We start from the raw sequence: 13,557 nt of genomic DNA, 5'->3' as shown, positions 1-13,557 counted from the left end.
TTCCCTGTGGACTTCTTGGTCACAGAGACACCAGGAGATACTTTACTCTGTGTGTGTGTGTGTGTGTGTGTGTTGCCTGTGGCTGAACATTAGTCGTTAGCCCCCTCCTCCTCCTCCTCCTCCTCTTCCTCCTCCTTCTTCCATCAGTGTCTGTCATTCTCTTTTTTTGTCCTAGTCGATGAAGCAGGAACTCAAACATCTCTCCTCCACATGGCCCCTCCCTCTGAGCAAACTCTGCTCTTTGTCCCTCGTGCACGCACACACGCACGCATGCACACACACACACACGTATATCTGCTGGTGTGTTTGTTCTGGCTGTGTGCAGATCATCCCCACAGAGAGCAGGAAAGAGGAGGAGGAGGAGGAGAGTGAGAGAGAGGATGGTGTGAGAAACGGTCACACGGTGTCTTATTTTTTTACATTTTTATTAGTTTGCCTCAGCAGTTTTTCCAAATCACTCTCTGACAACTCGCCCACTAAAAAGTGTATTTGTGTGAGTGTGTGTGAGTGTGTGTGAGGAGGGTTTTGAAAGTGACCTCTGGATGACTTGTGCTTGGTGTTTCCGGTGAATGTGTGGAAGTTTAACGCATCAACTCTGAAACCTCATCATTCCCACGTCTGACAGACTGTGATCAGTGTTCTCTGACAGTCATGGAGCAAACGGCTGATCCGTCCATCCATGGATTGACTGAGACTACGCGTGACGTGGAGATCGATGTCGTTGATTTGATGACGCACTTTAAAATCACTGATGTGTAAAACTGACACACAAGTTATTTAAATCATTTAAAGACACAGGACTGAGATTACACACTGTGTGTGTGTCTCTGTGTCTCTGTTCTGTCAAATAGCAACTAACCTGAAGGCGAGGGACGGACAGACGAGGACAGTTTGAATCGGGCCAGGGGGCAACAACTCTCTTTTGACAGTGTGTGTGTGTGTGTGTGTAAAATGAATTACCATGACACAAACTGTGTGTGTGTGTGGGTGTGTGTGTCTTGGGGCAGGTTCTGCAAAGAGTGAAAAGGGTGAGAGAGGCTAGTGCTCAGCCACCTGGCTCCAAGGCAGTCATCTGGTCTAATAGTGTGTGTGTGTGTGTGTGGTGTGTGTGTGTGCGTGTGTGTGTGTGTGTGTCCTGTGGCTGTATTTGAGCAGTCCACTCTTCCATGAGTTTGCCTTGAAAAGCCCTGATGTCGCCCTTCCCGCTCTTCTCTTTTATCTCTCCCCGTGTTCTCGGGACGCCGCCAGGCGCACACGTGCGTCTGAGTGAGCGAGCGACGGCGACATTTATAACAAACCAGAATGTGATTGGTTTAAAAATAAATAAAAAAAACCCAGCAGCCATGAAACATGTGAAACAATGTTCCTTCCATCTGTTCACTCAGTGTTGTTCTAACACCTGAAGCTACACATGAACACGGAATCATAACAATAACATCTTTATTTACATCTCACTCCTGCTTCACAAGTGAAAAGAGTAGTGATGTCATGAAAGTGTCAAACGTTGGCATTTAAAGGTGCAGTGTGTGTAATAGTATGTCTAGTTTGTCCTTTGTGGGCTCCTGTAAAAACCCTGCTCCTCATGTGAATATAAACGTCTCATTCTGGCAAAATGGAAATCAGTAATGATAGAAAATCAAGTATAATTATCTTCATTTGCTGCCAACTGAGAATAATCTCACCTAGATTATGAATTATGGAGCCAGAAGAAAAAAGAAAAGAAACCTGGAGCTCCCTGTATTATTGATTATATAAGATAAGATCCTCCTTTATTGGCTTCACAATAGGAGGGTAGCAAAGGTGATAAAAGTACAAGATTAATGGTAATAATTAAGATTTAAAATAAATGGAACAATGAAAAATACAGGTTTATAGGACAAAATAACGTTCAGCTGTAAGTAAATTCAAATAAATAAATGGTCATATACATAAGAATGGTTTGGAATTAGACTCTAATGTGTGTGTGTGTGTGTTAATGAGACGTCCTGTATCACGGGCGTCCTCTGCTGCGTCTCGTGGCCTCGTCTTTAGCTTTGAGTGCTCGTCTCATCCATCAGTGTCGTGTTGAACGCTGTGAACGACTGTTTCCTCCAGCTCCAGTTAAACAACAGCAGCTCGACTCTCTCTCTCCGTCTGTCTGTCTGTGTGTGTCTGTGTGTGTGTGTGTGTGTGACTGGAGTTTCTTCTCTTTCACGTTTGTGAAAGAGAAGTATAATATTCAGTGTCATGTTAAACACCTGGTCCACAGTTGAACAGCAGAAATCACTACGACCTTGAACTCAAGAAATCTCTGCCGTTTGTTGCATTTTTCAAATTCCTGTTTTAGTCTCACTCCAGTTGCAGACTTTTAAACACGGTGGAAAAACTCAAAATCAGTGGTTTACGTTTTTCTCTTAGTCGATTCTGAGGGAATATCAATTATGGGCTGCACTGATTTCCATAAATGAATACCATTTAACCCTTTATCTGATAAAATACAAAAGTTTAATGATAAGAAATAAATGACATTACAACATAATAAATGACTTATCTTATATAGATATTTACGAACTAAGACTTATGCTCAAATTTGCATTTGATGCTTTTTTAAACTAGAAAGTGTCAAAATAATCAAACTTTCTAACCTTCAAACATCGTCGATTATTGAAAAAACAGACAATTAATCGGTGTGAATGGTTCATTGGTCAAAATATAAACTTAGTAGAAGTGAAGTTATTTCTGAAAAGTTTTCAATGTTTGTATTTCATCTTTTTGGAATGGAAACTTGTGGCCTTTGGGATTTGTTTTAATTATAATTATATATATTATAATAATAATAATGATGTACATGTCTGAGTGAATCATGACGTTAAAAACAAAGGGGAGTCCTTTAACAATAGTCCTTTAACAGCTGACATGAGGGACATTTCTGTCCTTCTGAGAGACGCTGACCTCACTGCAGCACACACACACACACACACACAGTGATGATGTTGAAGGTCTCTGGAGGACGTTTAGTCGGCCATGTTGTTGAACAACATGAGGTGCTGACTCTGTCCTCTCTCTTTCCTTGTCCTCTTCATCCTCTCCTCCCTTCATCTCTATGTCCCCCTTTTTCTCCTGCCTCTCAATCCTCTCCTTAATCCCATCTTCCTCAGTCATGCCTCATCTTCATCTCCCGTCCTCTATTTATCATTCTCTCTCTCTCTCTCTCTCTCTCTCTCTCTCTCTCTACCACCATCAACCTCTCATCTTCCTCCCTCTTCTCCCCCTTTCATCCTGTCTTCCTCTCCAGCTGGTCATTTCCTCCTCTCATCTCCTCCTCCCTCGTGTCATCACTTAGAGAACCAAAAATAAAGTCTCTGTGTAAATGTGACTCATTCTCTCACACTGTGTGTGTGTGTGTTGTAAAGGGTTTTGTCTCTCTTAAACAGAAAGAAAATGTTGTTTTTGTTCTCAAATGAATAAGTGAATGTCTTTATTTGGGTTCCGTTCATATAAAAAGTAAAGATGAAGTGGATTATTTTTGTCTTTCCCGTAAAATACAAGGAAAAACCCCAGAGAATCAGGTAAATGGAGACAAAATACAAGAAACATCACACTTAACATTATAGAACTCACATCGTAAACTGTAGTTATTTTACATTTCAAACTGTTTTTGAACCCTAAACATGTTGTATGTATGTATGTATCTCTTTATTTCATTATATTTGTTGTCACTGTGAGCGTTTCAAACACAAATAATCCTCGTAAGGTTTTTATTCACCACACGAAAAATGATCTCTAGTGTTTTCTTTAAGTTTAACAGATCAGATGAGAAAGTGATATCTAACATTACTAATTATTACTAACTCGTTTGTTTTGTAAGTGTTTCCTCAGATTTGGACACATAAGGTTTTTCAAGTGAATAGGACAATAACCTGAGGCTGCAACATGTCATCTGTTAGGCCTGGAACCGTCTCCTCTCCTCTCCTTTCATATTATATATATATATATATGAATATGAAAATCAGGTGGACTAAATGTAAATGAGACATTTACATGGTGAACCATCTCTGTCCCTTATCGTCTTTAACCTTTTCTAACCTGCACTCTTCTTCCCTCTGGCTCGCTGCTTCTCTGTCCTCCTGCTCTCGCTGCTGCAGGATTTTATTATTTTTTCACATCTGTTAATCTTTAACTTTTTTATGAAGTGACGGTGAATGGATGAATCCTTTATTATCCCCCTCGTCATGACTGAGTCATGCGTGTGTGTTTGTGTGTGAAGATAAAACATGACTCAGCAGTTTTAATCACAGACTCAGGGTTTAGTGATTAACGATGACGATGACATCATCACTGTCCAGGAACGCCTACCAAGGCTTTGTCTTAACAAGTTCAAATATAGACGATGTGTTTGAGGCTGATGTCCACGACTGTGTGTCTGGCTCACCACGGACCTGAGGACATTTTGTCTGCTCCTCAAAACTTTAAAGGGTATGTGGGGGGTTTAAGACCTGGTTTAGAATTTGAGGTTAGAGCAAAGGGACTAGAGAATGCATGTGTGTGTGTGTGTGTGTGTGTGTGTGTGTGTGTGTGTGTGTGTGTGTGTGTGTGTGTGTGTGTGTGTGTGTGTGTGTGTGTGTGTGTGTGTGTGTGTGTGTGTGTGTGTGTGTGTGTGTGTGTGTGTATCTCATTACCCAAGGTACCCGCATATTAAATCATACTCTCTCTCCCTCTCTCTCTGTCTCTCTATCTCTGGCCTTTGTATTGATTTATATTGACTCATTGTTGTGTGAGGGTCACTCATTAAATTAACACACACACTCACTCACTCACTCAGGGAAACTGATGACTCCACCAGACCACAGTGTGTGTGTGTGAAGACAAAGAAGGTGCTCACCTTAGGTCATTAACCCCATACACATAAAGCTGTGCTCTCACACACACACACACACACACACACACACACACACACACAGAGGCAGAACAACTTCCAGACCTGAAAGCTCAGCTCGTTCCTCACGCTGAGGATTGTGGGAGAAAAAAAAGCTACACTGGGAGTAAAAAAAAAGAAAGAAAGGAAGAAAAAAAACAACAACCTCCAGCTGCTTTCACCTGCACATTCATCATGTTCCTCATATGCATGAGTCAGTGTGTGTGTTAGCGTGCTAGCGTATCACATGACACGTATCATGAGCGGGAAAGAACCCACTGTCCTGGATTTGTGAAAGTGGAACATGAGAGCTGGAGTCTGCTGCTGCTGCTGCTGCTGCTGCTGCTGCTGCTGCTGCTGCTGCTTCTAACAGTAACATTTACATACAAATGCACTGTTTTATAGAAATGTAATATTCATTGTTTAAATGGAAATGTAACCACATGTAAGCCGTGCAGTAGTGATAAAAAAGAAAAAGAAAAATTGCCTTTTGTTCCACATCTGGAGTAAAATAACACAATATGAGAGGAGTGCTACGGTTTCAAAGCTTTCAACGATGGATGGAAGTTCATGTAAAGAGTATTTAAAGGACATTAAACATTTAAAAACACTAAATGTATAAACTGGACTCTGGATTGCCGTCGTAATTCACTTCTGTCTTCCCGATCGTCTTCTGTGATCCGGTCAAATGTTCTTCCATTCTCCGGTTTCGTAATTCTGACTCACAATCTACCCACGTCTTCTCTTTTTATCAAAAGTTTTGCAGTTAAAAATGTCGTTGGACGTGACGAGTGTCACTTCCTGCCTAAATGGCATCGTTTCAGGCTGTGTGATGTCAGTGACCAGCGCTCCACGTTGAGTCTCATCTCCAGGTTCTTAAAGAACGTATTTTGTGACAGAGTTTCTGAGAGCTTCCAGTTGAACTGTGGTGTTCCACTAGGCTCAACTTTAGGCCCCACACCTTTTCAAACAACACTCTTCTTTGACCCAGTTTATTTGTTTCAGTTGTCTTTGTAGTGATGTTGAAGTGTTGCGGTTTAGTGGAACAGCCAATGGGAGGCGCTCTCTCTCACTCTGTGATTGGTCAGCGTCTCTAATCACAGAGCGGTGTAAATAACAGTGTAGAGGATATGAACGTACTAATGTATCACAAAAGCATCGGGTATAAAAACGCCACTTTCATAGTCTGAATTAGAGCAAATCCAACTCTGTTATGATATGATCAATCGTCAGAAGTCAGAACATCAGATTCCTTTGATCGCGTCTTTAAATCCCACAAGTTCACACACACGTGTTACCAATATATAACTTCGATGTGTGTGTTCCACATGGTTCACACACTCAACTGTTTATGTTTTTACAACCTTAAACTTTAACATATTTCACAATTTACAACAGGTTTTTCACGTCATGGATTATTTCTCTGTGCACACACTCCACTTTATTACCTGATTATTATTCGAAAACTGCCAAAAATGTCATTTCTGCACTTTTGTGTTCAAAAAACACACCAAACATGTCGGAAAATGGACTGAAAACTCTCCCAGCGCTGACTTTCAGTCAATAGATGAAGTAAAAACAAGGATTTGTGTTGCTACAAGTCTATTTTTTCAGTTTCAGTCGACAGCAGCAGCCGCAGCAGCAGCAGCAGCAGCAGCAGTGATGTCTCAGGTTCAGGGTTAATGCATCACGTGTGTGTGTGTGTGTGTGTGTGTGTGTGTGTGTGTGTGTGTGTCTGGCTGGCTGGTTAAAATAAGAGTTAAAAATAGCCGTTGATTGACTTTCACTTATTGAACTGGCTTCCTGTCCCCTCCCACAGCAGATGGTTGCTACGGCAATAATAAAACTGCGGCACACGGGCAGTGAATGGAGAGAGACAGACAGAGAGACAGACAGATGTGTAGAAGGACGAGAGTGACGTGTGATACACTCACTGTGTGTGTGTGTGTGTCAGGATATTAGATCATATCACAGCAGGACGAGTCTTATCAGATCCCAACATGCAAACATGAGCTGCACTGCTAACTTCCTTCCCCTCGGGTTCACTGTGTGTGTGTGTGTGTGTGTGTGTGTGTGTGAGCATCCTGTTGAGAATCAAATATCCTCACAGAGACACAGCGACGTTTCAGGGTGGTGACTTTCAGTCGGAGGTCGTCTGACGTTCAGGGCGGCGGGTGAATGAGTGAATTCAGTGAAGTAAGCGTTCACAAACGTGACGTAGATTACAATACGCGCTGCTACAGAGACACAGAGGTCACACAAACGTCTGCGTGCGTTCGTGAACTGTGTCGCGGAAGAAACTGAACAAGAAAAAACAAATGTAAATGTCAAAATAATGCATTATAGAAAAAAAGACAAGAAACGGTACAAAATCCACTTCCTTCCTTCGTATCAGACAACAACCCAACAGAAAGACATTTATCAGTCATTATCGAACAACACACACACGCAAAAGAGTCGCATCATTGCAAACAAAGTGTGTTTTTGAATCATCGTCAATCAAACCATATGTCCGCTCTTTTGTCTCGGGTTGGTCGTCCTGGTTTGTACTTTTGTCACGTGACCTAAACTGTGACATCATCACTTTGTAAACAGTCCAGGAAACAGGCTGTAAACAGTCGAGCTTGATTGTGTTTGTTGTTGACTGTTATCGGCTGATTTTTGTTTTTTTGAGTCCAAAGCTTTGAAGATAAAAAGTAACATAAACTTCCTCCAGGTCAGTGTGAGGTCAGTGTGAGGTCAACACAGAACTTCTGTTTACGATTTAACTTTGTCGATATGTCCTTAGAATTTAGGCCGAAACGGCTGCTGAAACTTGGTGAGATGATGTTTTAGACCAAGACGAACAAAAGTGTCCACCGTAACCATGGCCTCGACTCAGGAAGTCAGCCGACTGAATCTTGGTGATTTGTAACCTACGTTAATGACTGATGTCATGACTGTGTGCACTGAAACTAAAGATCTGTCTCAGCAGATTCAAAAGAAACAACTTTATTATTCCACTCACGCAGACTCGCTCTGTTTCTCCTGAGATAAAAATAAAACAAAGAAACATTCCAGTACAAGCTGTGGGCGAGCTCTTAATTTATTTGTCATAATAAGACGTGTGTAAAAAATGAATTATGAATGCGTGACAGGATGAATTAAAATGTGGCGTGTCGCCACGGTCGAGCTAATTAATGGAAAGCGCTGCGTTCAAGTGCAGCACAGTGTCGGAGAAAGGAAAACACTCATGTTATCACAATTTAAACATTTGATGTCTTGATTTTCTCTTCACTGTCTTCATGATAAACACATTTATAGTTCATTTCATCTGTTCTTTAGTTGTGTAAATGTAGTAAATGACACGGTAAAAACAGTCGTTGATTGTGTGTGTGTGTGTGTGTGTGAGACGACCGGGATCAGGAATGAGCAGCCGCGCGGCAGATGAGTCACGTGACCACAAATAAACCCCGAGGCTTCAAACGACTCAATGTTTGAGCAAGGCGTCGCTTCACGGCGTCATTTATCTGATGTCACATAGTGCTGGGCAATAAACGTATGGTTATTACGTCTTCATAGTTCCTCTTCATCGTGATAAAGTGTCTGTGACGACGCCTGTTGATAATCATCGTATTTATGACGTTTGATACAGTCACTGAATAACACGTCTTTCATTTTAAACCTGATTATTAGTGTTAGAGCAGAGTTTGACCATGTTTATAGTCAATGTCATTGTTTCTAACACACGTGAAATCCTTCATTTACACATTCAAAAACCAAAGAAATGATACAGGTCGAGCAGCTATCAGTAGATGTGTTGTTTTAGTGTGTATCCACAGTGTATTTTCACTCTCACTCTTTGAGAAGCACAAACATTTCCACATAAATCTCATATATCAGTATTTAAACTCCACATATACACACAAATCACACAGCCCTGCAGAAATATTGATTTGACTCATACTGTGATCGATATATCGATGTATATTATGTAAAAAAGTATATCACAGATGATTGTTTCCCCCAGTTTTCCATCCCCTACGTCAGAGGCAACAACACACACACTCAAACACACACGCACATGCACACACACTTCACTGGCTTACGCTTACTCTGGATTTACTTGAATCCATTATAGCTGAATTTGCATTTGCTCTACTTCTGCTTAACTGCCTCTGCAGACACGCACACACTCACACACACACGCCGCACACACACACACACACGCGCACACGCGCACACACAGCTGAACCAGGTGAGAGTCTGAAAAATAGTCTCCAAAGGTAGAGACACAAACAGACACACACACACACTGCAGTGTGAATGACCTTGTAAATAGCCTTTATGGATTGTGTGTGTGTTTTGTGTTTGTCCCTGCAGCAGAACACACACACACACACACACACACGCATCATGGCTCTAATTAAGAGCTTCTGTCTCGACACACACACACACACACAGAGAGACTGCACTGGTGTGAGATCAGCTGTCAGCTGGCTGTGACGCTCACACAGATGTTGCTCTCAGACCTGCTGAAGACGGAAAGAGCAAATAAATCAAGTGTTGAGTCATTTAATATAAATATAAAGATGTTTGTGTGATGTACTTGGGTCATAGTCGAGGTTTTGGGAAGTGTGTTTGCATGAGGTACTGGCACATGGTCAGAGCTGACTGGGCTGTGAGCGCCCCCTGCTGCTGGGAACCAGCCTGAGCCAAGTCTGCCATATTGACGTCACATGATCGCGTCTTTGTCTCACTGTGAGACAGAAAGTGAAGTTTGTAAACCACTCACTCTCCCACACCAAAGCCCATAGAGGAAATCGTCCATGTCATTCATTTAGTTGCTTAGTGTCATTCTTGTAATAATCTAAAAACACATACTGGAGATGGTGTCAAGTATATGAGGCACATTCTGTTGATGTGTCTATGTCATTTTTTAATTTGTAATGTGGTTACGAGGTTGCCCACCAATAACCCCAGAACTCCACCCATATGATGTTTGATTGCACTGGTTGCACATGCACAGGAAACTATATATAGTCAAGCACTTTTAAGTGAGGCTTTTAAAACCATGAAAGCGAAAGTCCTGAAAGAAAGAATGAAGAGAAAAACAACCGTGCTACTGGATTGAGAAAACCACATGAGACAGAATTTATGACCCTGCTTCTGTTGCCTGGTTGAACAGTTTTTCTGCTTAAATTCCTCCTGAATGAGTCAGTGAGTGAGTGAGTGAGTGAGGGCTGTTACTGATGCTGTGTGCTGGCGTTTGTGTTCACAGGTCTGACGACGGAAGGCTTGTACCGCGTCAGCGGGAACAAGACGGACCAGGACAACATCCAGAAACAGTTTGATCAAGGTAAACACACACACACACACACACCCACAACCACACACCTGAGAGGAGGAGCTTCAGGGATTTCTTCCTGGCAGAAAAGCCTTTTTTTCTTTCTTCTTCCTCCATATGTCCTTGAATGTGTCCTTTCTTTCTTCATTATGTGTCCTTGTCTCCTCCTATTGTCCTATTTTCTGTCACTTGTTCACTTCCTTCACCGCCTCTCCTCCCGTCTTTGCACTTCCTTGAGTGTTTCTGGACGACTCTGTGTGTGTCTGTGTGTGTGTGTGTGATTCAGTGTGACAGCTGTCCCGTTACCTCGGGGCTCTGTCCTCCTCTTTCGCCTCCTTTTCTGTCGTCACCCGGTCGTTACGTCGTCACGCCCTAACGGGGAGCGTTACATATTTCTTCCTCCTCCTCCATCTTCTTTTCTATAAGCACTTGTTCAGTGAGGTTGTTGGCACCAGTGTGACGTGTGAGGAGTTATAGATTCCCTCCTCCACGCTGAAGTGATGACCCCTGCTGCTGCTGCTGCTGCTGCTGCTGCTGCTGCTGCTGCTGCTGCTGCTGCTGCTGCTGCTGCTGCTGCTGCTGCTGCTTCTGCTTGATTAACTCACTTTAGCAAAAGCAGAACTACAACAGTGATGGAGCAGAAGCAGTGACATAGAAAGACTCCTCAGCGTTATGATCCGGTCTCTCTGAACACGTAATGAGTGAACACGACCACGCCGTCCGGCTTCTTTTCCGTGTCGTCTCACTGGCTCCGTGTGTGCGTCCATGCTTATGTCTTGATTTAAAATGATTATTTGTATACATTTACTACATAAATTGTGGATTATGACACATGGGTTGATGTGTTGAAGTCACCGCTCAGGAAAAGTGTCAGATTCTCTGGAGACAACGACAAACGTCAAGGAACTTTATACATGTTTTACTTCTCGGAAACACACAAGGTCGGACTGGGTTTCTACAACTTATATTCTAAAAGAAAAAGACTTATTTTTACCTAAAATGTTCACATTCATGAGCAATTACCCCCAATTGTGCACATGTTTAATAGAAAATCTGGTAAATAAGCTATTGATTACATTAAAAACAGAAGGAAGTGTGAGGTTGGGTTTGAGCAGGGACGAACAGAAACTGAGGTGTTGTGCGCGACCATGGCAACTGCGTCGTGTCTCTGTGTGTACAGTTCTGCCGTTCAAAAACATCAAATTAAATTTAAAGTTTACAAAAATTGGGGGGGGGGATTAGGTGGATTGGACACTCTAAATTGACCGTAGGAGTGAGTGTGAGGGTGAATGTTTGTCTCTATCTGTGTGTGTGTGTGGCCCTGCGATGGACTGGCCTACTGTCCAGGATGATGACTGACTGACTGACTGACAAAAAGTGCGAAGAATGTGGTTTTTGTCGTCACTGCTCCTTTAAACGTATTCAAAAGCCGTCGTTAGCGTCTCACAGTTACAGCTGTTGTGAATACAAACACAGACGACTGCCCCCTGCGGATCGGGAGGGTTACTGCGTGAGGAGATGTGATCCAGTCCCAGTTCACGCTGGTGAGTCCTGGTCTTAACTCGGATCAGAGAGGATCTGGATTTCCTCTCACATCCCAGCAGCGACCCGGTCAAGCTCAGTGTGACTCGTGTCTGGATCAACGTGGATTAATGGGACAAAAGATCTGAGCCTCGCTCGCTCTCTCACTTGAGCTTAGCATGGATGTGGAACAAGGTGGCGCTGAGGAGACGCCTCTCTCTCTGTGTGTGTGTGTGTGTGTGTGTGTGTGTACACATGCGATCATCTCTTCCTCTCTGTGTTTCTCTGCAGATCACGGCATCGACTTTGTGGCGATGGACGTGGCGGTGAACGCTGCCGCTGGAGCTCTGAAGGCGTTCTTCGCTGACCTGCCTGAACCTCTGATCCCCTACAGCTTTCATCCTGAACTGGTGGAAGCAGCGAGTAAGAAGATAAACTCACACACACACACACACACACACACACACACAGTGTTCAGGAAACAGTGGAGCCTTTGATTTCCCTAATCTGAGAACAGAGTCTTTGATCTTTTGAAAGGAGAAGGTATCACAGACGTCGTTTTAACGTCTCCATCAGTTTCCATTTTTAACGCAGTGGTGAACGTTTTCTTTTGCCTCGTGGACTTCACTGGTTCAGATGTTCAGTTTCACACATGCACCAAACAAGTGCTGCCACCTGCTGGTTCAGTTAGGGACAGATACAGTAAATACTGAAGAGACAAATACAGTTTGTCAGTTCTCTGCGTCTCTTTGTGGTGAAAGAGTTCCTTTGTTTGTTTGTGTTGTCGTTGTTGTTGTAATGGAGCACACACACAGATGTTTGTACGTTCAGATTCACAGGTGAGGCCTTTTATCGTTTTCTTTGTCTTAATATTTAATCCACATTCATCCTTTTTGTGGAGTTACGGCGCGCGGCGTTCCCCTCCGTTAGATCAAAGGTTTCAGTGCTGAACCTTTTCTCCTCGTCATATTTCTCTGTGATGTTGAACGACCTCTGACCTCTGTAACAGCCGTTAAAAACCTGTGCCGGCGTCTCGTTAAGACGATCGATGGCGCGGAGGATGAAGAATCTCGAGAGTAAAAGTATAAAGTGATTCCTGCTGTTTCTGGAATGTGTGGAATATCCTGGAGAGGTTTTTTTTTCTATCTTTGTCTCTTTGTTTGATTGTAGCTCGTATTTCTAACTCTGTAAATATTTCATAAGTGAGTGGGAGCGAGGGAAAAGTGACAGTTTCTCTGGAGACGACGAGGAACTTCATCCATGTTTTACGTCTCACAGACACTCAAGGTCGTCTTGGTCCTTTTCTGTCTCTACAACTTGAATTTTTGAAATTCTACTCCAATGTACTAATGTTTTATACTATATTCTAAAATGGGGAGGAATTTTTAAATATTTTAAAGTCTTCTAATGTTTTTAACAGTTGAGATGCAGGAGAGGAGACTCTTATTTTGAAAAGTGTGAGGTTGCATTTCAGTGTGGACGAACACAAACTGAGAATTTTTATTTTGAAAACTGAAGGGTGGTGCTTTATTGTGGACTGAAAGTCACCTGGAAAACTGGGCTGTGTTTCTGTGTGTACAAACAGAAGCTGAGGCCTTTATTTTGAAAACCGTGAGGTTGTTTAATCGTGGACAAACAGACGAATATTTTACCTGAAAACTGAGACTTTTATTTTGAGGAAGTAGGTTGTCTTTTTGCATGGATGAACAGAAACTGGGACTTTTATTTTGAAAAGTAGGTTGTCTTTTTGCATGGATGAACAGAAACTGGGACTTTTATTTTGAAAAGTAGGTTGTCTTTTTGCATGGATGAACAG

The 13,557-nt window shown here is 42.5% G+C and overlaps 1 protein-coding gene across 2 annotated transcripts in view; it reads left to right on the top strand.

The window, feature by feature from the left end:
- Positions 1-13,557, top strand: part of arhgap5 (Rho GTPase activating protein 5) — a 42,564-nt gene that overhangs the window by 27,011 nt on the left and 1,996 nt on the right. For both annotated transcript variants that reach the window (XM_044047307.1, XM_044047308.1), the window contains exons 4-5: positions 10,155-10,232; positions 12,033-12,164. In XM_044047307.1, the coding sequence (XP_043903242.1) occupies positions 10,155-10,232; positions 12,033-12,164 (210 nt within the window). The remainder of the gene's footprint in view (positions 1-10,154; positions 10,233-12,032; positions 12,165-13,557) is intronic.

Source organism: Solea senegalensis, linkage group LG16 (assembly GCF_019176455.1).
Source record: "Solea senegalensis isolate Sse05_10M linkage group LG16, IFAPA_SoseM_1, whole genome shotgun sequence".
Classification (NCBI taxonomy): Eukaryota; Metazoa; Chordata; class Actinopteri; order Pleuronectiformes; family Soleidae; genus Solea; species Solea senegalensis.
Note: the sequence above shows the minus strand (reverse complement) of the source record. Positions and strands in the feature narration are given on the sequence as shown.